Genomic DNA, 27,932 nt, shown 5'->3' on the forward strand with positions numbered 1-27,932 from the left:
GGGAATCCGGCAGAGCAGCGTGCGGAGCTGCGCGGAGCCCCGGGGAGACGGGCTCTGCGCGCTGCTCTGCCGGTCTGCCGATCATCCGCTGACCCCTAAAGAAGAAGGATCGGCTGCGGGAATCCGGCAGAGCAGCGTGCGGAGCCGCGCGGAGCCCCGGGGAGCCGGGCTCTGCGCGCTGCTCTGCCCGACTCCCACAGCCGATCCTTCTTCTTGCTGCAACCCGGACAGCGCTATGCCCACCTCCCCATTGTCCGAGTTGCAGCAAGTGAAGTGCCACGGGCGGCAGGGAAAACGAGGCTTCTTTGCCAGCCTCCCAGCTGGCAAAACAGAAATTTTTGCCAACTGGAAGGTACATATGTGTGTGTGAGGGGGGGGAGAGTGAGAAAGAAAGAGTAAGAGAGAAAGGAAGGAAGGGAGAGAGAGAGACAAAGATAGAAAGAGAAAGAAAGAACGTTGGAGAGAGAGAGACACAAGAAAGGAAGGAAGGAAAGGAAGGAAGGAAGGAAGGAAGGAAGGAAGGAAGGAAAGAAAGAGGGAGAGAGAGACACAAGAAAGAAAGGAAGAAGGAAGGAAGGAAGAAAAAGAAAGAAAGAAAGAAAGAAAGAAAGAAAGAAAGAAAGAAAGAAAGAAAGAAAAAGGAAGATAACTTATGATCACAATTGTGCCCAAAGTTTTGGTTGCTAAGCAAGAGCATTGTTAAATGAGTTTCATTCATGAGTTTTTACAATCTCCTTTCCAGCAGCATTCACTCAAACCAGATGCATATGAGGGGGTTAGAGACCACCAGATGAAATATGGGGGTTAGAGAGCACCAGATGAGATATGAGGGGTTATGAGACCACTAGATGAAATATGGCTGGATAAGAGAGCACCAGATGAAATATAAGTGGGGAGGGGAAATGAAGAACATATTGGTAATATTGACAGTTCTTTCATTTCTGGATTTCTTGCTGTTTCTTGCTCTGACTGTTAATGAGAGTAAAGATAGTTTTTAATATGTTACATGGTTGACATAAAATTGTTCTTAAACTGCTGTTAACTTTATACAGTTGATATAAAATATTTTACTATAGTATTTGGTTCATAATCTTTTTTGTCTAGATTTTCCTCCTTTAAAATTGGGTGCGTCTTGTATTCCGGAGCGTCCTATAGGGCGAAAAATACGGTATTTCTCAACTTCAACAACTTTAAAATGTGTGGACCTTAAGTCCCAGAATTCCCAACAGAAGCTGGGGAATTCTGCAAGTTGATGGCCACACAACTTAAAGTGGCCCAGTTTGAGAAATGCTGCTTAAATCACAGCAGAACCAGAATTATCTGCTAATTAAAGATTCTATTCATTTGCCTCCACAAGACCTAGATGAAGCCAAATATATTTAGAAAACTGTTTTAGATCTCTGTGATAAATTATCCACAATTTAAAAAGTGGAGGTTCTGTAAAAATGCCCAAGATAATGAGAGGACCTAGATATCAATGAAAAGCAGAAAACAACTTGTTATTTGCTCTGTTCTTAAATTTTCTACTTCAAAATCAGGACATTTCAGGTTGTCTACTGGAAAGGAGAGACAGACAGAACTTTGTTTAAAACTAATCACCGGCAAAACTTTAATTTGAGAAGCTCTGAGAAAGAAAGAATTACAGAAGATTTGGCATGCAAAATCCAACACAAAAACAAGTGGTGCCTCCATTGCAACAGTTTAGGGTTATTTGCAAACTAATTGTCTGAGAAACAGGAAATAAAGTAAACTGGCCCAGCTAAATTGCGTGAGTATGAATTGTTGTAGCAAGGGAAAAGAAGACGGTAAATAAATTGCTAAATTAAATCAGAAAGAACTCCCCAGATTGTACTTTCGCCATCGTAAGATGGGATATGTATTAATTCTGGTGCCACAAATAAACTTTACAAACAACCTCATTAAATGGAATGAGAGATTTGTTGGTCTCATATCAGCCCTTTTTTAAAGCAAATGGACAAAAGCTCCTTTCAGTTTAATCAGGGTCAGCAAAATTTCATTGGATTCCAAGGAAAGGAAAGGAAAGGAGAACAGTTTAAAAATTCAAGATGCACAGAATGTCCCACATTAAGAATCCAGTCTGTTCTTAATAAAATTCATGACACAGAAGTAATGTGAACTAAAACTTAGGACAACCATTGTGTAGAACAGTGTTTCTCAACCTTAACAACTTTTAAAATGTGTCGACTTCAAGTCCCAGAATTCCCCAGTCAACTCTCACTCTTTTCCCATTTTAGGCTAGTACGAAAAAACAGAAAAAGAATTCAAGTATTTCACCCCAACTGTGAATTCCAAAGAGGAATACCAACTCCTGAAGTCTCAGAAATTCTGGAGATTCCAATTGCAGGGTTTAATCTTGAAATGTTACACATATCATTGGATATTGGATAAAATATTATTTTACTTTATTCCAATAGCTTGAATTTCACAACATTCGAGCACAACATTGGTACACCTTGTTATTCTATAGTACATGATGGTGAACTTTTATGGCACTGAGTGCCCAAACTAGAAGTTGGAGGCATATGTCCGTGTGTATTTTCAGGCCATTTTGGGCTGTTTTCAGGAAACCAGAAGAGCAGCTGACGATAGTGCGCATGCCAACAGAGAGGGCTCTGCGTGTCACCTCTGGCACGCATGCCATAGGTTCACCATCAAGGCTATAGTATATAGTCATAGCAGATTTGACGAAATTGTGATTCACCCTCTCTGAATTTATAATTAGAATTGTAGCTGTGATTTCTTTCAACTATAACTGTAGGCCATTTTCGATTGTTAAATTGTCTAAATGGCCATGGTTGACTTAGGATTTGATTTGGCAACTAAGAATGTCATACATTCTTCATTAATCAGCTTAGCTTTCTTTCCTCAGATATGTGTAATAACCCCAAAATTAAGGATGTATTTTCCTTATTTTCTTATAATTTTAAAATCTCTTTACTTATTTGAGATTCTTTTTTCCCCTCTTAAAACTATTCTCAACAGCATGTTTTAGGAGACAGATCTTAACATCAACTTCTATGTTATTTTAACACACCACATTAAAATATATGTGGCCAGTCAGTTTATTGATTTGTGAATGTACTGGCTATTGTAAATTGAGGAAGAATTCAGATACTACATTTTTCATGTTGAAAATGATTGTTATGGTCCTTGAAAGAAAAATAAGTGGGAACATTACTGCTGCAATTTTAGGTTTCTGAACTATACTATAATAATCACAGTCTGCAACCATAGTTCCTAAAGCTTGCAAGCTTCTATCAAGAGTTGTTTTGATTAAAATAACTGTCAATAACATGAAATTGTAATGGTAAATACAGCAAGTCACAAAAGGAAAGCCATAAAATATTAGAAGATAATTAAAATTGAATTATTTATTAAGATATATGAGAGAGAGAGAGCCAGTTTGGTCTAATGCTTAAGGCCCTAAAGTAGAAGTCAGAAGATTGTGAGTTCTAATCTGCCTGAGGCAAGAAAGGCAGCTGGGTAACTTTGGGCCAGTTATTCTCTCTCAGCCCAGTCTTCATCACAGGGCGGTTGTGAGGAAGATAGGAGAAAGGAGAAATATGATGCATATTTGCTGCCTTGAGTTTTTTACAAAAACAACAAAGGCAGAATATAAATAAATAAATAAATAAATAAATAAATAAAAAGTAAATAAATATAAATATTTGCTCCAAGTAAAAAAAGAAAAGAAAAAAAATGCAGAATTATTTCAAATATTCTATACTTTCCATGCAAAAAATTACAAACGAAGAAGTAACCTTCCAGCATATATTACCGTATTAGTAAAAAGAATTCTATTTCACCACATGGAGATCTGTTTCTGATTTAAAAAAAAAAAAAACCAGAAGGAAACATATCAGTCAAGTAGATGAAAAAGCAAAATAATTGGTTATAATCAAGTTTCTTTATAGCAAATTTTCTTTTTGATCATTTTGAACTACCGGAACAGTAAATGTGAGTTCCTGAATGTGAAGATATATATTTTGTTTAAAAAAAGAGAATTTATACATTTCAAATTAATCTATTTCCCCAGTGACACCGAAAAACGCCTCTATAAATATTTCCTTCAATCTCAATATTCCACATTCTTCAATGGGTATTAAAGTGAGAACTATACAAAAACCCACCAAAATGTTGTTGGATATTACTGTGAAATATCACTGCGTATGGGCTAGAAAGAGTTCACTCTTTCTACAGAAGTCAGGACCAATATATATATATATAAATTTTCTCCCCTGAGAGAAAATTCTGTCAGTAAGGAGAATTACTTTCACTTGTAATATAAAAAAAATCAAATACCTCTTGCTACCATTAATGTCACTATAAAATCAACATTGAAGCATGGTAGTGGCTATGCACAATTAGAGTGGACATTAGCCCCGAAGTGCTGTACAAGCATTTGACACACAAACACCTGAATAGCCCATTTCAAGACAGACTTTTACTTCCATCAATTGATGACCAGGTAAAAAACACTGGTAAATGCAGCTATCAATCTGAAGAAAAGGAAGTAATCTAAGGAAGCAATGTTTCTTATGAATACAGATTGGCTAGCCAGGTAGCTTCTCCTTACCTTACAGAGAACCATTGATTTAGGAAGGCTATGACATTCACTCCCCACACTAAACAAATCATGGCCCTTTAGACCATATGTTTCTACCTGGTGGCATAAGCCAGTAAACCAACCTGATGCATTTTGCTTCAAGTATCTGGAAGAGGAGAAAATAAAAGTGCCTAATCATTGAAATCTTATGACAGATGGGAGAGAAACAGTGCTGGGCCACGTCTTCTGATATGCTGATTCCAAAATGGATGCTGCTATCTATTGTTAATTATTAAGAGTGCAGTGCAATCCCCGCATATAACAGTTCTAGCAAGAGTTCATTCTAGGCCAAATTCATTCTGTCACATTTCATAAAGGTTAGACAATCAAGCCAACATGTATTGTTTCATGTTGTGTGGTTTTGAAGAAGCTGACTACCATTTGGAAAATCATTATTCTTAGCAATAGAAATATTTGAAATAATACTTGGGTGATGACAAGGTGGAGATATGTGTTTAAAGATTATTGCTTCCTTTGGAAAGATTTCAATCCAAGTTTTTGAGAACATTTTTTTCAAGCATCTTGAACATGTTCCTTTGTTACACAGCGGGGCTACTTAAAATCAAAACTTCCATATTTTAATCTTTTCCCATTTCCCTTTTTCCAACCAACTTGATCCCTTTAATTATTATCAACAGCTTTCAGTCTTCCTGGGGCCAGGCAATATATGCTTAAATGCAACTTTATACTTTGAGATGGGCAGGAATGTGCACTAGGTCATTTCAAACAGCAGAAACTCTGACTTGGAGTTGCAATCAGATTTTTCCATTCTACCCAGAAACACCTTCTTCAACCATTTTGCACATCTTCTGCAACCACCTAGATATCATAGCTGCCTAAAAAAAAAAAACAAATTCAAAAGGGCTTTACCTTGCTTAGTTAGATTCAGCCCTTCCAACAGCGGTTACGGCAAGGAGACACCAAAAGATCCCCTTTGCACAGAGACTTTATCCAAGCAGTGAAGGAATAATTAAAATGTTGGAGCATGTTATTCTGAATTGCCCCCCTCTACACAGGTGCTCAACAGGAATTATCATCTCTATTTTTAGTAAATATCTTGGACATCCTTACTTGTTTAATCTGGTTATTATGGGATCAAACTGATTTTATTTCCTTGACCACAGCTAAGTAGTTTGTAAGGTTTGAGAAGTATGCTGTACTATTTCCTCTCACTCTATTTCCTCTAACTCTTTTTAGATATTTTAGAACAATTGTATTGGCTTGTAAATAAATCCCAATTGTACAGAAAATCAATGCCTCCCAATGTTCACCAAATATTATCACATGGAATCTTAATTGACAATTCTGTCAACAGTGGCAAAAATAATACTAAGACAAAGAAACAGACAATAACAGATTATCCCTATTACATTCCAGATAAAAGCTATGGACTTATGCACTGTGAAGCAGGGGTACTCAACCCCCAGGACACGGCCCATTGAGAACTGGACCACGCAAGCAGCAGATACACATGCTTGCACTCGCTCTGTGCACAGTCACTCATGCCCTCGTCCTTTCTCGCCTGGACTACTGCAACGCTCTCTACATGGGGCTGCCCTTGAAGAGCACCCAGAGGCTTCAGCTGGTCCAGAATGCGGCCACGCGGGTTGTCATGGGGGTACCTAGGTGCTCCCATGTTACACCCCTTTTAGGTGGCCTGCACTCGTTGCTGGTTGTTTTTCGGGTGCGATTCAAGGTATTAATTATGACCTTTAAAGCGCTCCATGGCTTAGGCCCAGGGTACCTGCGAGACCACCTATTGCCACCAGTAGCCTCCCACCGTCCAGTACGATCCCACAGAGTTGGCCTCCTCAGGGTGCCGTCGGCCAGACAGTGTCGGCTGGTGACCCCCAGGGGGAGAGCCTTCTCTGTGGGAGCGCCTTCCCTCTGGAATGAGCTGCCCCCAGAGCTTTGCATAATCCCTGACCTCTGGTCCTTCCGATGCGCCCTAAAAAGTTGGCTTTTCCAGCAAGCCGGCCTGGCCTGTTAATTTTAACTCATTTTTTAAATGTATTGTCCTATAAATTGGGTTTGTTTTTTTGGATACGTATTTAATTTCTTTTTAACTTTCGGGATGTGTGTTTTTTAATGTTGTACGCTGCCCTGAGTCCTTTGGGAGAAGGGCAGCATATAAATCCAATAAAACAAACAAACAAACACTCCTCAATTTGCACAAGCAGGGGGCACTCGTGCACATTCATGAAACTCCATTTGTGTGAGCGACGGGCACGCCTGCTGCTCACACAAATGGAGTTTCACGCGCATGTGCAAGTGCCCGCTTCCCATGTAAATGTTTGCACGGAACCATTTCCTCCTACCCACACACACACACCAGTCCACAAAACCGGAAAGGTTAGGGACCACTGTGGTAAAGAATCAATATTCTTTTTATTAGGTCTGTGGCAATTGGAGGTTTAGAATGTACTCACAGAGCAATTTGCATAGCAAACATAAATTGAAATCCTCTTAGGATATGGAAAAGAAACTTGCAATGTATTTGTTATGCTTGTTCCAATCATTTCTTTCTTTCTTTCTTTCTTTCTTTCTTTCTTTCTTTCTTTCTTTCTTTCTTTCTTTCTTTCTTTCTTTCTTTCTTTTTCTTTTTCCCTCCTGGGACTTTATATAAAACTATGTAGTAACAGGGGAAAAAAAATACAAGCAAACACTTACCATCATCATTCTGGGCCAAGCAATCTATGAAGGCAACTGAAACTGCAATGCTTATCGCTAACCATTTTGAAAAGCCAGGCTGCTGTAGCATTTTATGTCACGCTTCAATCAAGAGAAAGCTAGAAAAAGAGAGGGTTTATGATTAATATATTATTATTATTAATAATAATAAAAGTGTGCGTAAATTAACAAGAGCACTTTTTCTTCCAGGAAATGATTCCAAAATGACCTGTTTTTGCAGTTTGAGAAAACAAGGCTATGGGGAAAAGATAGCATTTTTAAAAAAAAAACTCAATCCATTAACATAGACTTAAATTATCCTTGTTCCGAATTACCATAGGTTAAAGCTCTGCGATGGAAAACTCCCCAATTATCCAAATTTTTGGGAAAGATATTTCCTCCTTTGTAACTTGTCCCTTTATTTCTTGTAATGCTTTTAACAACCCAAAACCATCCAGTTCTCCCCCCACCCGTTTTTTAGTGTGTCTACTTATGGAAGAAATGAGTGTGGTTTGAACTTGCTCCTCTCGTTGTCCATTAGAGGACACAATTGCAATGCCAGCTTTTACCATTAGCCCCTCACCATATTGACTGAGAGGGTTTCCATTTGCATTACTAAAATGATGCAGGAGGTCACTGATTTGACCACTGCAATTTCAGATATATCAACAGCGTTGTGAAAATTAGACTTGGGAAATTATTGAGCTAATGCATGTGACATATTTTGACCGCTGAAAGCGTACAGTATCAAAATGCATACATTAGTCCCGCTCAAGCAGATTGTTGTTACAAGCTGCGTTTGGATATACAGGTACTCCTCGATTTACAACAGTTCATTTAGTGATCGTTCAAAGTTACATGATCACCAAAAAAGTGACTTATGACCATTTTTCACACTTGCAACAGCTATGGCATCCCTGTGGTCATATGATCAAAATTCAGGTGTTTGGTAACTGGTACATATTACATGATTGCAGTGTCCTGGGGTCATGTGATCACTTTTTGCAACCTTCTCACAAGCAAAATCAATGGGGAAGCCAGATTCACTTAACAACCATGTTACTAATCTAGCACATTCAGTGATTCACTTAACAACTGTTGCAAGAAAGGTGGATTAAAATTCACTTAACAAATGCCTCACGTAGCAACATAAATTTTGGGCTCAATTGTGGTCATTAGTTAAGGACTACATGTAAATTAATAACCTGGCTATGCCACATAGAAATGATGGAATCTAGGCAACATTTTGATGGTTACAATATTCTCATCTCCATCTTAAAATAGCATTGCCCAATCTTAAAATCATAGTTACTTTATCACAAATACTTACTAGGTTTTTCTGCAAATTAGCAATCATAATGAAAAGACAAATTATACTGCCAAGTCCCCTTTGTGTAAAAATAAAACTGAATAAAGCCTAACGGACAACATAAACAAGAAAACTAAATAATAAAGGGAAGGAATAAAGGGTTATATTACAATAATCTCAGTGTAGATTTTTATAGCAATACAGTAGAACAGTACAGGATTAACCATCTAATTTAATATATTTTTTTCTGTTGTTCCATAATTGTGGGACTATACAGTATCTTAGTTTTTGTGAGCCTGGCTTCTTTCCTTGAGTCTATTTTCTTTCTATTGTTTCTTATTGTTTCTTTCTATTTTCTTTCTTATTGTTTAACAATTGCTAACATCAAAACTATTCTACTTTCAGACTAAAATCATTTCAATCACTGCTATCCTTTCTCTCCCAGAAGTCATTTTTCTTTTCTTTTCTATCAGAGCTGTCTTAGGAGTTTGACTGAACACACCTGATATTTCAACCCTTTTTCTTCCTGGTAGACCGGGGGAGGGGGGGAATCCAGCATCAGTTATTTCAATTAACTAAATATCAATTAACTAAATTAATTAAATATTTGGGAACATTTAGGAAATAATAAATATTGATATATTTGAAATGCAGGTAGAATTCTTTTAAAATATAGATGTAGAACAAAGAACAACATAAATGGATAAAGTAGATTTGTCTGAAATGGTACAGGGTTTCCTACATGAACAGGGGATTGGAGTAGAAGACCTCAAAGTTTCCTTCCAACTGTTATTCCAACCTTCAAATTTCTAGGTTCTATTATACCTCAAGACCTAAAATGGACACCTAACATCAAAAACGTCATCGAAAAAAGCACAACAAAGAATGTTCTTTCTACGCCAACTCAGGAAGCTCAAACTGCCCAAGGAGCTGCTGATTCAGTTCTTCAGAGGAATTATTGAGTCTGTCATCTGAACCTCTATAACTGTCTGGTTTGGTTCTGCAACCCAACAAGACAGACACAGACTTCAGAGGATAATCAGAACTGCAGAAAAAACAATCGCTACAACCTGCCTTCCACTGAGGACCTGTATATACTCCCCGAGTCAAAAAAAGGGCCGTGAAAATATTTACAGACCCCTCACATCCTGGACAAAAACTGTTTCAACTCCTACCCTCAAAACGACGCTATAGAGCACTGCACACCAGAACAACTAGACACAAGGACAGTTTTTATCTGAACGCCATCACTCTGCTAAACAAATAATTCCCTCAACACTGTCAAACTATTCACTAAGGCTGCATTACTATTACTATTAGTCTTCTCATCGTTCCTATCACCCATCTCCTCCCACTTATAACTGCATGACTGTAACTTGTTGCTTGCATTTATATTTATATTGATTGTTTCCTGGTTGCTTATTTGTACCCTATGACTATCATTAAGTGTTGTATCTTATGATTCTTGACGAATGTATCTTGTCTTTTTATGTACACTGAGAGCATAGGCACCAAAGACAAATTCCTTGTGTGTCCAATCACACTTGGCCAATAAAGAATTCTATTCTATTCTATTCTATTCTATTCTATTCTATTCTATTCTATTCTATTCAAATTATTATGTAAAGAATGAAGGATGACAAAATTGATTTTAGACAAGTATAAACTATATAACACAAGTATAATAAATCTCCCATTCAGTCCCTTGGTGACCATTCGATCCACTGCATTTCCTGTCTTTTTTCAGGATGCTTTTAATTACAGCTAGAAAATAGGAAATTGGCAGACTGCAAAAGCACCAAACACATATTAATCTGCTACAAGACCCCAAAGGTCTCACAGGGTTACATCTTGTTTTCCTTCTAATTTCTGATTCTCCTTGTCTCCATAGCATCCTTCATTTCATTTAATTTTTCAAGACATTTTGAGACTGCTTCCCACGTATATTCTTAATTTGTCCCCTGAACCACAGGTCTATTGCCTATCTACCATTTAGCCCAACTTTTAGGCAAGAATACAGAATGTACCTACATTTGCTTAAAATCATCTTTTAGAAATAAAAGGTGAGAAGCCTTTGAGTATTATTTAACAAATATTTAAAAATATTTTTAGTGGATTATGTGCTTGTTTATCTACTGCCAGTAAAATGCCTTGTGGCATTTTTGTGAACAAAAGTTCTATATATTAGGAATTACATTTAAAAAGAAACACCAATCTTCAGTGATGGGAATGAAGTTTAGTTCTAAGTTAATGAGATCAATAGTAATGAAATACATAGTTTTTGGGGATATGACTATATGAAGATTTTATCAAGAAATAACAAAAACCTTTATAGAAACATTTGGTTGTCACTAAGCAATGCATTCCAAGGAAACAAAGCAAAGGTATGCATACAGTAATCATATTATATATATTTATATGATAAAAAGAAGTGCATAAAGCAGATCAGGAGCCGTATTAATTTCCTGTGGGCATTGTACTAACTTCATTCTAGGCTTGATTTATTTTAGGGAAGCAAAGACCAAAAAATGCCTACGTATGATATCTTTTACTAACAGATATGACAGGACATAAGCAAATTATATGCCATTCATTGATAAGATCCAGACAAGGTTGTCAAAAAAAATCCATTTTGTGGGTTTATTAAATTAAGATATGCTATAGAATAGTATTGCTTGTTTGCATTTTTGTATATACAGCAACATACAAAAGAAATCCATTACACTGGATAATTCAGAAAGTTCTAAAGAGTAGGAAAACAATGCCCCCCCCCCCAATAGTGTGTGAATCACTGAAGAACTTTTGCAAATATTTACAAAAGATAACTAATTAAACATATTTGTATGGTAATTTTACAGCTCTTCTTTGGCTAATTTTTCATTTGTCCTGGTACTAGGTTGGAAATTAGAATGCATCATTCCTGAGTATAGGAAAAAAACAGCTTCAAAGTATTTTTCTTTCTTTCTTTCCTTCCTTCCTTCCTTCCTTCCTTCCTTCCTTCCTTCCTTCCTTCCTTCCTTCCTTCCTTCCCTCCCCCCTCCCTCCTGTCAGCTGCAGTTCAAATATTAGCAATAGATGACAAATATAATTCTAATGGTTGTAAACCCCTTCAGTAAGTCATAAAAATTGAATAAGTAAATATAGAAATCTTAATATTCACAATACTATTATGCATTCAGAATAAACAATTCAGAAAAGCAATTAAAAATCATAACCTGCAAATAATACAATAAATAAGGAAATGGGAGTATTTATCATTCAAAGACCCACTTTAATAGCTTCATTTTTAATAATTATTAAATCCTAAAAGTTGGAGAGATGATTGAATTTCAGGGACCAATGCAGCAACAGAAAATGAGTTTGTTCTTTTACTAATAATAGCAAACAACTATTAGCTGTAAGAGGTTGTAGAAGATGAGGAACTTTAGACAGAAGAGAGGATCACCTTGAAGGACAGGAGAAAGAACTGCTACTAAGACTTGGGCCAAGAACCTAAATTGAGTGAATGTCTTAGCTGAGTTCCTTCCTAGCTCTATGAAGAAAAAGGAAGGAAAGACGTTCAGATGTACAGGATTCGGTTTCTATAACTGTTACCACTGAAGTGTGTCAGGATATAAGGGTTCATGAATTGGAATAGACATGGTAACAGTTCAGCCAATGGGGACTGTTTGGCGGTTCAGAGCCTGAGTGTGGCTTAGCTTGACTGATTTGTATATAAGTGTTGCTTTGCCTTGCAATATTGCCTCTGCATTATATTGCTTCTGTGAATATTCTTCTGTACTTCTGGATTCTGAGTTCTTGTTCTGACTTCTGCTGCATGACATTGTAAAGAAGTTTCTTATATAAATGAATCTTGCTGAATTATTTACTTGTGTGCTGGTTGGATTGCTGCAAACGCTAACAAAGTAGTCCTGCCCTATATGTCATTGGTTTCTTAGTCTGGTCTACTATGCATGGCTGGAATGAATAGGGTACTTGAATGTTTGTCTCAGAAGAAGCATAATAGAAAATCAGTTTAGAAATATTCTTAAGTGTTTTCATCTTCATTACTCACTGTAGCTGAGAGTGAGAAATTGCTCTTTATTTTTTTTTAAAAAAGATTATTTATCCCATATTAGCTACCTTCCTGAAAGCCATATTGTTCTTGCTTCCTTGGTTTTTCTAGCTTGCCATTAGCAGTTTCTCAGCCCACGTTCAAATCCCAGTAAGGGTATGGCTAGCTGATGAGAGCTAATTAGCTCGAAATAGATCTATACTAGTCTCCCTTTATTTATTTATCAGTACAAATACAACAAAAACATATATATATATATATATATATATATATATATATATATATATATATATATGTATGTATGTATGTATGTATGTATGTATGTATGTATGTATGTATGTATGTATGTATGTATGTATGTATGTATGTATGTATGTATGTATGTACATAAAGTATATTTCTCCCCTTTTTGGCCAGCAACACTTACTTTGCTTTTTGAAGTTTCTCTGAATAATTGTTCACCTTTCGCCTAATATCCCTGCAGTCTTTTTAAAAGCTGAGATAGGCGAATTCTGCAGCAGGTTAACATCCCAATCATAAACATGCTTATTCAGAAATAAATTTCTCTATGTTCAATATGGCTAACTTCCAAGTATGTATAGAATAAAGCCTATGGATACAAAAGTGCATCCTTCATTTTCAAATGTTAAATTAGATTCACATCTACCTCCGAGGAAGCTAATGTGCTAATGTACTTATTCCACTGCCTGCAAGGCTCACATGGCTGTTTGAATAATTCAAAATATACCAGAAGGAATTCCATGAAAGACTTCTACTCACAAAAAAAAAAAACAATTTATGTCAGAGGGAGTGAAGATGCATAAATTTGCCTTCCTGATAGTTTTCTTGGCATGGGGGCGTGTTCTGAATTGTACGCCACCCCGAGTCCCTTGGTGGAGAGGGGGCGGCCTATAAATTGGATTAATAAAAAATAATTGGATTAATCCTATAGGGCTGTGATGGCAAACCTATGGCACGTATGTCACAGGTGGTACACTAGGCCCATATCTGCCGACACGCAAGCTGTCAGCTCCCGCGCACATGTGCGTGCTGGGCAGCTGATTTTTTGGCTTTCCGGAGGTCATTGGGCCTGTTTTTCACCCTCCCCAGGCTCCGGATGCTTTCCTCGACCCTGGAAATGGCGAAAATGCCCCCCCCGGCCCCTCAAAGGAAATACCAAGCTAAGTTTGGAGGTGGGCAGTGCGGTGTGCATGGAAGGCATGGGGGGCATGGGGCATGCATGGACATATGGGTGCCAGCACACACATGCACTATCGCGTGCGTACATTCACATTTTTGGCACCCAACAACAAAAAGGTTACCCATCACTACTATAGGGTTTCCCCATTCTCCAGAAAAATTCTGAGCTGATATGGAGGGAAACAAGCTCCTTCCAGATGTAATATCACCTTAATATTAGAAATATCATTTGGATTTTGTCCAATGTCAACATAGTTCTACTACATCAACTTTTATTTACAAGAAACATGTTCTTATCTTGGCAACTCAGAGAAGGACGCAGACTTTACTATTGGCTGAGGAAATACACAGAAATGCAGCTTATTTGTCTCTGAAATATGTGAGTGGCACCAACCAAGACAGAGAAACAAAGAGAGAAATAAGAGGCAGAGAAAATAAATTTAAAGCCCATTCAGAGCAGGTAGACAGTGACCCAGTTAGCACAGGATGATTATAAAGAAGCTTTAATATAGCCAAAAAATAAAAATAAAAAATCAGGTGTCTGGTGGCTCCTCTTCTAACAAATTTTACTAAATGGCATAAGACTTTGTGAGCCACAGTTCACTTCATCAGATGCACTGAATTGCTACACTGAAGTAGGGGTGTTAAATGAACTACTTAGAATAAAAATTGCTACTCAGAGAAAGATGTTTTAAATTGTATTCCGATTTTTTGTTATCCAAGACTAAGATGGCTCTTATTCTGAAATATCTTTAATGTGGCCAAAATTCCCAGATAAATAATTTTGATAGATTCCAGTTGCACTGTTATAGTGCAGAGATTTTTTCCTGCAGACAACTTCATTTTTGCTGTTTTGCAGCAAAATAATTTTCACAGCAGCAGTGAGCTGTATGGCTTTAAAAAAAATTAAAAATAAAACTATAATGGATCTCTGTGCCTGGTATAGTACATTTCATTCACACCACTGATGGCCAATATATCCAGCTAAGATTTCCCAATATATGGAAGCATCTTTAAACCTCCTTGAATCAAGAATTGGTTTTACCGTAGATACACTACAATGGAAAATTATTCCATTGATTGCTGATTTGTATATTTTCACAGTAAACATTTTACATTAAGGGATCATTCATCTTCCAGATATTCTTATGAATATGCTGCAATGTTCAGATACTGTATCACAGTAGACAGGGGAAAAAAAGAGAGAATACTGATGGTGTTTGGAAGACAACTTAAAGACAATCCATATTTTTTATCTTCTAAAAGAGCTTATGCCCTATGAAAGGTGTTTTTTTCAAGGTGTTATAAAATCTTCATGATTGTTGGTTTTTTCCCCTACCTTATAAAAAAAACCTCTTTATCGCCAGTATTCTGTAATCCTTAAAATTATGCCGTTCTTCTCTAAAACAATACTTTCTGTATCTTGGCATGGCACTTATAAAAGGTAAAGGTTCCCCTGGCACATATGTGCTAGTCGTTCCCGACTCTAAAGGGCAGTGCTCATCTCCGTTCAAAGCCGAAGAGCCAGGGCTGTCTGAAGACGTCTCCATGGTCATGTGACCAGCATGACTCAACGTCGAAAGTACATGGAGTGCTGTTACCTTCCCACCAAGGTGGTCCCTATTTTTCTACTTGCATTTTTAACGTGCTTTCAAACTGCTAGGTTGGCAGAAGCTGGGACAAGTAACGGGAGCTCACTCCCTTATGCGGCGTTAGGGATTCGAACTGTCGAACTGCCGAACTGCCAATCTTCCTGATTGACATGTTCAGCGTCTTAGCCACTAAGTCACCATGTCCCTATGTCACTTATAGATGAATGTAAATTGGGGGTGATTGTGATGGTATTTTAAACAGAATGGCATCTGCAGATTAAGTCTCACAGTGCATAACAAGAAAGCTATAAAGCCAATGAAAGATAATGCCATGGCTAGAAACTTCAATAATAAATCCTTAGTTGCACTAAAGGTTTCTACAATGACTTTTCAATTTTTGGTCAATTGCTTTTATGCTCTCTCTTTGTATAACCTTGCTATTTTAATTTTCAAAGAAAAAAAAACATTACAATTTAACATCTGTTACATTACTAGCACTGGATATTTCATGGAAAAACCAGTAAAAGTGGGCCTAATTAGAGCCTTAATTTTCAGTTTTAACTTAATAGTAAAATATTATTATTTTTTTATTAAAAAGTATAAAAGCAGCAGAGAAAGAAATCTTCATCCACAGCTGTGGGGTTGTTTCATGATACGTTTTAATATTATTATTGTTTCAGTACCTAACTTGCTGCTGGGCTAAAATAAATGAAAAGTGCAATGTCTAACAGCGCCCAGCATATTTTACATAAAAATAATGGCACAATAACACCACACATACATGTATATCTCCCATTCTCAGTGGTACGGTGGCCTAGAGGTGGAGCTCTCACCTCAGAATCAGGAGGCTGTGACCTCTCTCTCTGGTCACAATAAGAATATATCTGCTGAACAAAACTCTACACACACACACACACACACACACACAGAGAGAGTTATATGTGGTGATAGGACCCAGGTGTGGATGGAATGGACATGAGAGTGAGGAATATGAATTCTGATAAAACATTTTCTCTTGTCTTCATTTCTTTGCCTTGGCAATTAAGAGCTTTGCTCCTTTCCTGTCTCTCTCACAGAGGAAGGAGAGGGGGATCACGGGGAGGGGGCTACCTCTGAAAAAAAAAACGGTTTGTTCTTTTATTCTGCTCTGCAGTAGGAAGAAGAGGGGCTGCACATTAACAGCAAGACAGAAATTAGCACCTTAAAACCACTAGCCAGGATATTAGGAACAAGAATAGCTCGCTTAGAAGAAAACCCCCCAAAACCACATCGCTGGCACACGTTGCAAGATACCCGTGACCTGGGGTGAAAAACAGGTGATGTGACATTTAGCTATTTAACATAACAAGCGTAAGGGTTTACGTTTATGCTTTACAAGCGTAATCCAAATAACCAATCAATATTATCTGTTATGCATGCATTATTAGGGGAAGGACAAAGGGTTGAATGCAACCATCTCTTGACTATAAAAACTGCTGTAAGATCCTAATCTTGGCCCTTGGTTAGCTTTTCAAACCGGGATCCTTATATCTTGGTACCAAAATAAAAGTATAATTCTATATCACGCCTTGTGTCCAGGGGTTGTAACACAAATACATACCTATTTCCCTGGCTTAGCTGATAAGGAAGAGAGTCTGTGGCTTAGTGGCTAACAAATCTGCCTAATATGTAATACAGCCCTGGTTCAAATCCCAGTAAGGGTATGGCTAGCTGATGAGAGCTAAATAGCTTGAAATAGATCTATACTAGTCTCCCTGTATTTATTTATCAGCACAAATACAACACACACAGACACACACACACACACACACACACAGACACACATATGTTGTCCCCAAAACTGTATATATTACAAAACTATATATATTATACATATACAGTGTGTGTGTGTATGTATACACACACACACACAATTCTCTGAAACAAACGACTTGTTAATTTTTACTGACTAAAATGTTTCACTTATACTTGTATAACAATACATGATTATAAACATTTGAGGAAACAATTTAATACAACTTTAGCTTCCTCCACAACAATCAACCACTGCTAAAAAGCCCTGAAGCTTTTTTTTAATCCCCAAAGTGTATTTCTGCTCCATGTTCTATTAAACTAGATGTTTAAGATAATTGACTTTAGTTTAGTTGAATAATTCTAAATTCTTGATCTATTTGCTCTGTTCCATAATTAATTCAATCTCAGAACTGTAGAGTCCTTAATAGTCTCTCTTCTTAAATCTGTAAGTGCCCTTGTGATAAATAAGTTAACACCTTTTAATACTTTGCATATATAACAGCATTTTTTCTAGGATATTTTAAAACCAATAGTTTACATTGCAAACACTTACACAATTGCTCAGCACACTAGATGTTTCCTATAAAATGTGTTTTTTCACTCTTGACAACTACTTTAAGTTGTCTAAATTGATCTAAATTCAATGGATTGTACACAAATTTATGAACATTGGTCAGAGCTGTTGAAAATTTGTGGAATTAACTTTCTACAAATTAGCTTCCAAATTCCATTCCTCATTCAGTGACTGAAAATACCCAAGAGGTCATCATACTAATTCCCCACTTCCTAGTATTTGCCATTTAATTGTAGGTGGAATATTGTATATTACCTACAAGAATCCCAAGAACACTAATCTCTTTCTAAATCTCTCCTTCCCCATATATGTGTGTGCGTGACAGAGAGGCAGAGACAGAAACAGGTTGAGAGATGTAATTCCATCAATTTGGAATAACAGAATAACAGACTTGGAAGAGACCTTGGAGATCTTCTATTCTAACCCCTTACTCAAGCAGGAGATCCTATAAAATTTCATACAAATGCCTGTCCAATCTTTTCTGAAAAACCACTAGCATTGGGGCACCCACAAGTTCTAGAGACAAGCCATTCCACTGATTAATTGTTCTGTCAGGAAATTATTCCTTTGTTTTAGATTGGTTTTTTTCCTTGATTAATTTCCAGCTATTATATCCAGTGGTGAAATTCAATTTTTTTTTACTACCAGTTCTGTGTGCATGGCTTGGTGGGCATGACAAGGGAAGGATACTGCAAAATCTCCATTCCCACCCCACTCCAGGGGAAGGATACTGCAAAATCTCTATTCCCACCCCACTCGAGGGGAAGGATACTGCAAAATCTCCATTCCCACCCCACTCCAGGGGAAGGATACTGCAAAATCTCTATTCCCACCCCACTCGAGGGGAAGGGTACTGCAAAATCTCCATTCCCACCCCACCTGGGGCCAGCCAGAGGTGGTATTTGCCAGTTCTCTGAACTCCTCAAAATTTCTGCTACCGGTTCTCCAGAACCTGTCAGATCTGACCCAGATTATTTCCCGTTGTTCTTTCAGGTGCTTTGGAAAATAGGTTAACCCTCCCTTCTTTGTGTCAGCCCCTCAAATATTGTAACACTGCTATCATGTCACCCATAGACTAGACATATTTTTCTAGACATTTCACTTCCCCCCCCACTGGACCCAATTCCTGCTTGTGCTTTAGCCTCCAGCCCCCTAACCATCTTTGTTGCTCTTCTCTGCATTTCTGCAAGATACATTTTTGCAAAAGAAAGTGGAAAATTGAGAAACAATGAATAAGAAATACTATTCAGAGAAGGTGGTATCCTCATAGAGCATTCTTCTATAGCACTGTGACAAGTTGACATCTTCAGATGAAATACAAGCAAAAATATAGGCATTCCTGTAAAACCATATGCTTCAATGAATTCCTATGTAAATAGAAGATGACATGACTTCTACATGGTACCAAGTTAAACACGAAACCTTTTTGCAGATCTGCATGCAAAGTTATTATTTATGTGCAGTTGTTCACAGATTCAAAATATGGAAAATTGGATATGGCAGGTAAATTTACATTTTAGATAGTAGAGCAACACAGAACTGCCTGATAATAATTTAGTAATGGTTAACTCTAGAAAAGGTTTCAGCTTTGAGAGAAATTATAGCTACAAGTGTGAATTTTAATTTAATCCAAATTGTACCAATTTCTTCCTAGTTCACAAATCATCTTTCACTAATGTTAATTTTTTAAATCAGATATTTTTTCTGATAAAACATAGAAGTTAACAAAATAAAAAGTAGATACAACTTCTCCACTTGTATTTGTTATGAAATTTATACCCTGCTATATATATTTGTGTTGTATTTGTACTGATAAATAAATAAAGGGAGACTAAAAAAAAGGCAACATTAAAAATAAAAATATGGTTTTCTGCCTGCATGGTTTTCTGTGATGAGCCGAAGGACAGAAAGAGGGAGTAGTGACCTTCCTCCCATATTTAGGCATACCAGGGGTTGTAACACAAATACATACATACATACATACATACATACATACATCATACATACATACATACATACATACATACATACATACATACACATATATATATATATATATATATATATATATATATATATATATATATATATATATATATATATATATATATATATATATATATATATATATATATATATATATAATGTTGTATTTGTACTGATAAATAACACAACACAAATATAAAAAGGCAACATTAAAAATAAAAATATGGTTTTCTGCCTGCATGGTCTTCTGTGATGAGCCGAAGGACAGAAAGAGGGAGTAGTGACCTTCCTCCCATATTTAGGCATACCAGGGGTTGTAACACACATACATACATACATACATACATACATACATACATACACACACACAGAGTCAAATATCTTGACTATAAATTAGCAATTGAAAGGTTGACAAACAATATGCATCTTTGCCATTTTTCCAAGTATAGCATCATTCATAAAACAACAAAACAGATTATAAGGTTTTTAGTAGGGAAGCAACATTAAAAGGCCCTGTTTTGATCTAGAAATGAGGCAGGCTGATCAATTGAGCATTAGGGACTATGGCTTTGAAGATCAATGCTAACACATAACATTTGTGTCCAATAGGCAGTTTATGGTGATTTAAATGGCACTAGCTACTACCAGATAAGAATAGCAGTCAGTTTGGTCTGGTGGTTAAGGCTCCAGGCTAAAATGCAGGAAACCGTGAATTCTAACCTCGCCTCAGCCACGAAATCCAGCTGGTGACTTTGGGCCAGTTATCTCTCTCAGCCCAACTGACCTAACAGGGCTTTTGTGGGAAAAACAGGAAGATGAAGGTATGTTGGATACAATTGCTGCCTAATTCATTTATAAAAATAATAAAGGTGGGATACAAACAGACAGACAAACAAATAACATCCTATTCAAGTCACTCCTGGGCGGCGCCCAGGAGTAGGGCCTTCTCTGTGATGGGCCCAGCCCTCTGGAATGACCTCCCCCTGGATATTAGGATTACCACCGACCTCTGCTCCTTCCGTTCAAAACTCAAGACCCACCTTTTTCAACTAGCAGGCCTGGCTCAACCATAGTTCCATATTACCCCTCCTGGCAATTTTTAAACTTGTAATCTCCATTGGGGTATTTAATCTTAACTTATTTTAATATTTCTATGTTATTATAATGATTGTATTGTGTTTTTATACCTCCTCCGTACAATGTGTAATTTTATAATATGTGTTTTTATTTATTGTACGCCGCCCCGAGTCCCTTTGGGGAGAGGGAGCGGCTAACAAATTTAATAAATAAAATAAAATAAAATAATTAAAAAGTTAAAGGTTCCCCTCGCACATATGTGCTAGTCATTCCCAACTCTAGAGGGTGGTGCTCATCTCTATTTCAAAGCCAAAGAGCCAGCGCTGTCTGAAGACGTCTCCATGGTCATGTGGCTGGCATGACTAAATGCCAAAGGCGCACGGAACGCTGTTACCTTCCCACCAAAAGTGGTCCCTATTTTTCTACTTGCATTTTTACATGCTTTTGAACTGCTAGGGTGGAAGAAGCTGGGACAAGTGACAGAAGCTCACTCCGTTATGCGATGCTAGGGATCTGAACCGCTGAACTGCTGACCTTTCTGATTGACAAGCTCAGCGTCTTAGCCCCTAAGCCACCATGTCTCCAAATCATAATTAAGTTATTAAAATAAATGATCACAGACCAAAACAAGCTCTAACACATTTAGCAACAATGGACTGTGTTAAAACAAATTTAACAAGGACCTTTGGGAAACTTTACAACAAATCTTTATTTCAACAATTTCTTATTAAACCTGACAACAGCTTAATTAGAGTTTCCATTCTACATCAGAACATGGTTGATAAATGAATCTGGCTTCCCCATTGATTTTGCTTATGTTGCAACTGGTGATCACACAACCCCAGGATACTGCAATCATTATAAATGCATTCTAGCTGCCACAAACGTCCAAATTTTGATCACGTGATCATGGGAATTCATATTCTTCTACAGAGTGCACAATTTTAATAATTAGTCTTTGGCATTACATAACATTCTGTTTTCAGTCAGGAAAAGAACCATTTGTATTCTATCACTGCATAATAGATAATAGATTATGCAGTGACTTATGATCTCATGTGCTTACAGAGTTAGTGTGGAACTAAAGCAGTCCTAGGCTCCATCAACAGAGGGATAGAAACCAGATGACCTGACGTGCCCCGGTAATGCAGATTTGGGCATTTTGTATTGACTTGTTAGTACCAAACCGTGTAATTGTTTGTTTGGTACTGATGAGTCAATACGAAATGCTTATTAAAATAAATGTTGAGACTCTATAAAGAGTGAAGAGAAGAGCAACAAACATGACTACGGGTCTGGAGGCTAAAACACATGAATGATTGCAGGAACTGAGCACGTCTAGTTTAATTAAAAGAGGGATTAATACAATACAATACAATAGTAGAGTTGGAAGGGACCTTGGAGGTCTTCTAGTCCAACCCCCTGACTAGGCAGGAAACCCTATACCGTTCCAGACAAATGGCTATCCAACATCTTCTTAAAGACTTCCAGTGTTGGGGCATTCACAACTTCTGGAGGCAAGCTGTTCCACTGATTAATTGTTCTAACTGTCAGGAAGTTTCTCCTCAGTTCTAAGTTGCTTCTCTCCTTGATTAGTTTCCACCCATTGCTTCTTGTTCTGTCCTCAGGTGCCTTGGAGAATAGTTTGACTCCCTCTTCTTTGTGGCAACCCCTGAGATATTGGAACACTGCTATCATGTCTCCCCTAGTCCTTCTTTCTCTTAAGCTAGACATACCTAGTTCCTGCAACCGTTCTTCATATGTTTTAGTCTCCAGTCCCCTAATCATCTTTGTTGCTCTTCTCTGCACTCTTTCTAGAGTCTCCACATCTTTTTTACATCGTGGCGACCAGAACTGAATGCAGTATTCCAAGTGTGGCCTTACCAAGGCATTATAAAGTGGTATTAACACTTCACGTGATTGGAGTGGCATGATAGCAGTGTTCCCCTATCCAATATCTTCCAATATTTAAGGTGCGATCACAGCGAAGAGGGGATCAACCTATGCTCCAAATCACCTAAAGGCAGGACATTGAATAGATGGAAACTAATCAAAGAGAAAAACGATCTAGAAATAAGGAAAAAATTATTGGCAGTTAAAACAAACAGTGGAATGACTTGGCTCTGGAAGTTGTGGGTGCTGTAGCAATGGAGATTTTTAAGAAGAGATGGGATAATTATTTGTTGCAAATGTATAGGGCAGTGATGGAGAACCTTTTTTGGCTCACGTGCCAAAAGTGGGGGAAGCACAGGGAAGTCGTGCATGGGCGTGCCACACCCATAATGCTATGTGCACGACCCCAGTGCAAATGCTCACACAACCTGTGCTCCCCCCATTTTTGGTGTGCTTTTTTCGCCCTCTCCAGGCTCCAGAGGCTTTAGAGGAGCCTGAGGAGGGCAAAAACAGCCCCCACCTCCAGGACACCCTCCGGAGGCTTCAGGACCTTTCCTGGTAAACTGGAAGTTCAGGAACGGAACTTCAAGGAAGCCTCTGGAGGGTGAAAAATGGCCTCAAAAGAAGGCTGAAGTCAGCTGGCCAGTGCATGCATGAGCGTTGGCCAGCTGACAGGGCAACACCTCACGTGCCCTTAGAAATGGCTCCATGTGCCGCCTGTGGCATGCATGCCATAGGTTCTCCATCACGAATATAGGGTCCCCTTGTTGGAAGGGCGGTTGGAATAGGAGACCTCCAAAGTCCTTTCTAACTTTTTTATTCTGTAGCTAGTAAAATATAAAGAGATGCCGTAGTCAACTTTGGGGTTTTTGTAACTATTTAGACAGAATCATGGATGCAATCATTATCAATTTCTTGGCAGCAGCATGGAAATGATTTGTTGTTACCCTTTCTTAAATATATATATATATAATCCTGGTATTTCCTGATGGTCTGCCATGCAATTCCTCATGACATATGGCCCAGTTTAGCTTCCAATCCAGATTAAGCCATCCTGACAATGCCATTTGCATAGACAAGGAACTATTTCCTTTGCCTCTTAAAAGTGAGTGTAAATTGATCAATAAAGCTAATTTAGTAACACTGTGAATTATCTTCAAGCAATAACATAATGTCCTGATTATTCATAATTAGGAAACAATCTGAATTTGGTAGTTTTTACCCTGATCCAGATGAAACTGAAAATGTATTCATTATGGATTTGAACAAACAACATTTGTTTTAATGATGCTAGCAGTAAGATGAATGATTCTGGAATTATATCCTATTACGCATGGCAGCATCAAGTACAGTCCAGGATGTACGTTTTAAGCAATCAATAAACGTTCAGGAATGGTTTTAAAATGAGACAGCTGCCAGATTCACCTGATATTAAGTAACATTAAAAGGGTATTTTTTTTAAAAAATAACTCAGTTATTTAGGCTGCAATCTTGTCCTTTCCTGTCTATGAGCAATTCTCTGATTAATGACCACAATAAAGTTACTTGAATTTGAATTTTGTTTATGAGTAAGTCTCACTGAATTCTGTGCAATCTACTTCTGAGCAAACACATCTAAATCTTCAAATAGATAGAACTGAATTGTTAATATTAATTTGTTCTCTTTTGGAGCAGAACACTATTTTCAACAGTTGCAAAATTATTACATTGGAAGGATAACAATGTATATAATAAATACAGAAATAGCTCCCATCTTCTTTCCTTAATTGATTGGGGATAACAAAGTTATTTTTGCTGGCAAAAAAACTAAAAGAAAGAAAAATATACCAATATTTTTAATTTATTGTATATAGTTTATTATGCCATACACTTTATGTGATTAGGAAGTCTTTCCAACTCAGTGCCTTGCACGTATGTTGAAGATCCACAGTATATTAATATTAGAAATTCTGGGAGTTGTGAAGAACATTTCTGAAGAACACCAGATTAGGGATCTATACATAGGAAAATGTGATCTTGGGCTAATTCAGAGGGTTAGGTGAGTCTATAATGAAGAAAGAACAAGAAACTGTTCCAGGTCTTTTGAAGCGAAGTGAGGAGACACAATAACATCCTCATTCATAAGGTCTATGGAAATTCCCAGTCATCCAGGTCAAGATTGTTCCAAAAATGTTTTTTCAAGAGGAAAGTGGACTTTGAAGATGTTTCACTTCTCATCCAAGAAGCTTCAGTCAGAACTGAAAGTTTTTGGATTTCTAACCGTGGCAAAAATCTACATGAGGAGTTCCATTTTGCAATAAAACTTTTCTGATTTCTTACTCCAAGGTTTGGAAACCTTTCTCAGCTGTAAGATTACCAATTTCATTGAGTAAATAAGGGTGAAATGTTGGCATCATTCCCCAACACCATTTTAAAGGCAGAATAGATTACTTATTTTGTTTGGACCATTGCAATCTCAACCTCTCAAAAGGTGATTAGTATTGAGGAAAATTCCACAATAACATTATATGACCTTTTCTGAAAGTGTGAGCAAAATAGTTCCAAGATCTACAGTAAGTATATATCTTTACATTTCAGATGTTTTTTTAGTGGGCAGATACCTCTGTAAGATAGCTTTCTAAAATACTTTCTTAAACATAGATACCTCCAAAGGAAAAGTAGACTTTATGCAAACATTTGTCAGATGATGCAGATTATATTTCTTAATATAAGAGTCATCACAAGATTAGCGCTAGAAAAGTAACTCATCAAAACAATGCATAGGATTTCCCCCCTTTCTTCCCCTTCACTAATGTGTGTAGTGTTATGGGATAGATTTTGTTTTGAAGTGCTATGATGAGAAGAGAGGGATAATATCAGTGAGATGGAACAGAAATGTAAGGAAAACAGTCTAATGTGGAGAAATTTCATATGTCACCTAGTTATTTCTCTTTTCTCTGTGAAACATTCTGCTTCCATTCTTAAACAATTTTCTGATTTTATACATAAAATATAGTTGGTAATATCCTAGAAGGTATTTTTATTCAGATTTGTGGCTTATGAATATGCCATATGTTAAGATCATATATGAACACCTTTTGGGAGAATATCTGACTGCTAGTTGTTATTCAGGGATACGGTCTGCTAAGCTGCCTGTTTGTTCTACATCAGTGACCTTTTAGGTACCTTTTAGGCACCAAGTACCCAAAGTGCACACACGCCCAAACTCCAAGGCATGGGTACATGTGTGCACGCACCCCACACATGTGCATGCACCCCGCCAACTGCACCTGCGGCAGAGACCCGAAGACCAGTTGGCCGGCAGGAGGTGCCACGCGCATGAGCAGCAGAGACTCAAAGCAGAGCTGGAGTGACGGCATGCGTGCCCACAGAGTGGGCTCTGCATGCTACCTCTGGCACGTGTGCCATAGGTTCGCCACCACTGTTCTACATAATGGCTGTTGCAATCTTTACAATGTATGTTTCAAATGACTTGGGGTTCCCCCCCCCTTCTTCTGGGGTTGCTGAACCTTTTGGTTTACTTTGGATGCTTTGGAAGACTTTAGTTGGTTTATGTGCTATGTTGATTCCATGTGATTTTAATAGTCTGTTGGTGGTTTCTGAGATTCTTTTGATGTATGTCGGTGTCATCCTTTTTATGGCATCTGTTGGTTGTGCTATATTGGGTTAAGTAGGTACCTTTTTATGAAGTTGCATAGATAATCACTTTGTTGGAAGATGTTACATGGATGATCTGTTATCTGCTGTTCAGGTCTGCTGCTGTGTGTTTGTACTCATTGTTCTTTCACAGCTACTTTTGTGAGAGGTTGGGTTATTACTTTGATAGTGGAGTACTTGATTGGTGTGGGTGATTTTTCAGTACACTTGTGTTTCTAGTTTGCCATTGTAGTTTCTGCTGATCAGGACATTCAAGAAGGGTAGTGAATTGTTATTTTCTTCTTCCCTGGTGAAATGGATTCCTTTGAAGATGTTGTTGATGTTTTTGTGGTTGTTTCCTAATTGATCCATTTTTTATTATGGTGAAGCTATCAATTTACACATCTGATCCACACTTTGGGTGGCATTTGTCGAAGTGCAATCACTTCCATATATTGCATTATGACCTCTACTATTATGGTTAGGCAGAGGTTGATAAAACCCATGAACCTGGATGTTTCAATCTTCATGTATTTGGTTAAATTGGGTATACTATGGAGCAGAGCAATATTATTATAGATTATTTGACTAATTCTGGGTGTATGCATGTGAAAAGGTATGTGACATTAATTTAAGTAATGAAATGTCTTCAAGAAAACAACAAAACCCAGACACTACCATGGACCTCTCACACTAGAAAATTTATTATAATTATTTTATTTTCTGTAGGGTTATGGCATTCATTTAAGTATGGACTAGGTTTTCTATACTTTATGTCAGATTGAAAAATGTCAACAACTATACCATAACTCTTTAGAGGAGTGGCATACATATGTGTATACCTTACTTTTTTCTTTGTCTTCCTATCACCAATCTACCAGACATTGCATAACTGATATCAGAACATCACTAATTGGCTGATATGAATTCTTTTGCTACAGATAATCATTTCCTGTAAGGGATTTAATTTATTCTACATTTTTAAAGCAAAAAGACAAAAAAGTAAAAGACTGGTCAAAAATGTAAAAGCAAAATATAAAAAACTGTATTGCAGTAATATAGAAATTAAAATTAATGGTCTCTATGATTTAATTAAGAATCAGCATTTTCATCATCTCCCACACATATAACAGTACTTGTTATTAAGAAGTGTTCTGATACTTATTTCTTTTGCTAGTCCATTTTGAGTGAGAAGTTTCAAAATCAGTACTAAAGGCTATGTTTTTTTAAAAATGATAGAGCTTGGAAAACATAAGGCTCTTTTTTGATGTCGACATTAAGGTTTTAACACCTTAAGTTAAAATCTACTTTGTCAGAACTTTTTTCTGCTTTTTGTGAAGAGGTTGTTCATCCCCAATTATTTCAACTGAAAAGTTATTTCAATTTCATATTTTTTCTATTCTTCTGAAGACCGTGAAGTAATTGCCAATTAAGAATACAAATATTCTTAAGAAAAATGGCCAAGCATGATTGAGGATATTCTTTCTAATTTTAGAGTGATGACAAGACAATTGTATAAT

General features: G+C 37.2%; 1 protein-coding gene across 6 annotated transcripts in view; it reads right to left on the reverse strand.

The window, feature by feature from the left end:
- PCDH15 (protocadherin related 15) overlaps nt 1–27,932 on the reverse strand; it is a gene marked incomplete at its 3' end in the record, with an annotated part of 825,229 nt that overhangs the window by 444,080 nt on the left and 353,217 nt on the right. For all 6 annotated transcript variants that reach the window (XM_081954012.1, XM_081954014.1, XM_081954013.1 and 3 more), the window contains one exon: nt 7,298–7,416. In XM_081954012.1, the coding sequence (XP_081810138.1) occupies nt 7,298–7,388 (91 nt within the window). In that variant the 5' untranslated portion in view covers nt 7,389–7,416. The remainder of the gene's footprint in view (nt 1–7,297; nt 7,417–27,932) is intronic.

Source organism: Natrix helvetica, assembly GCF_964273705.1.
Source record: "Natrix helvetica genome assembly, chromosome: 5".
NCBI classification, from domain to species: domain Eukaryota; kingdom Metazoa; phylum Chordata; class Lepidosauria; order Squamata; family Natricidae; genus Natrix; species Natrix helvetica.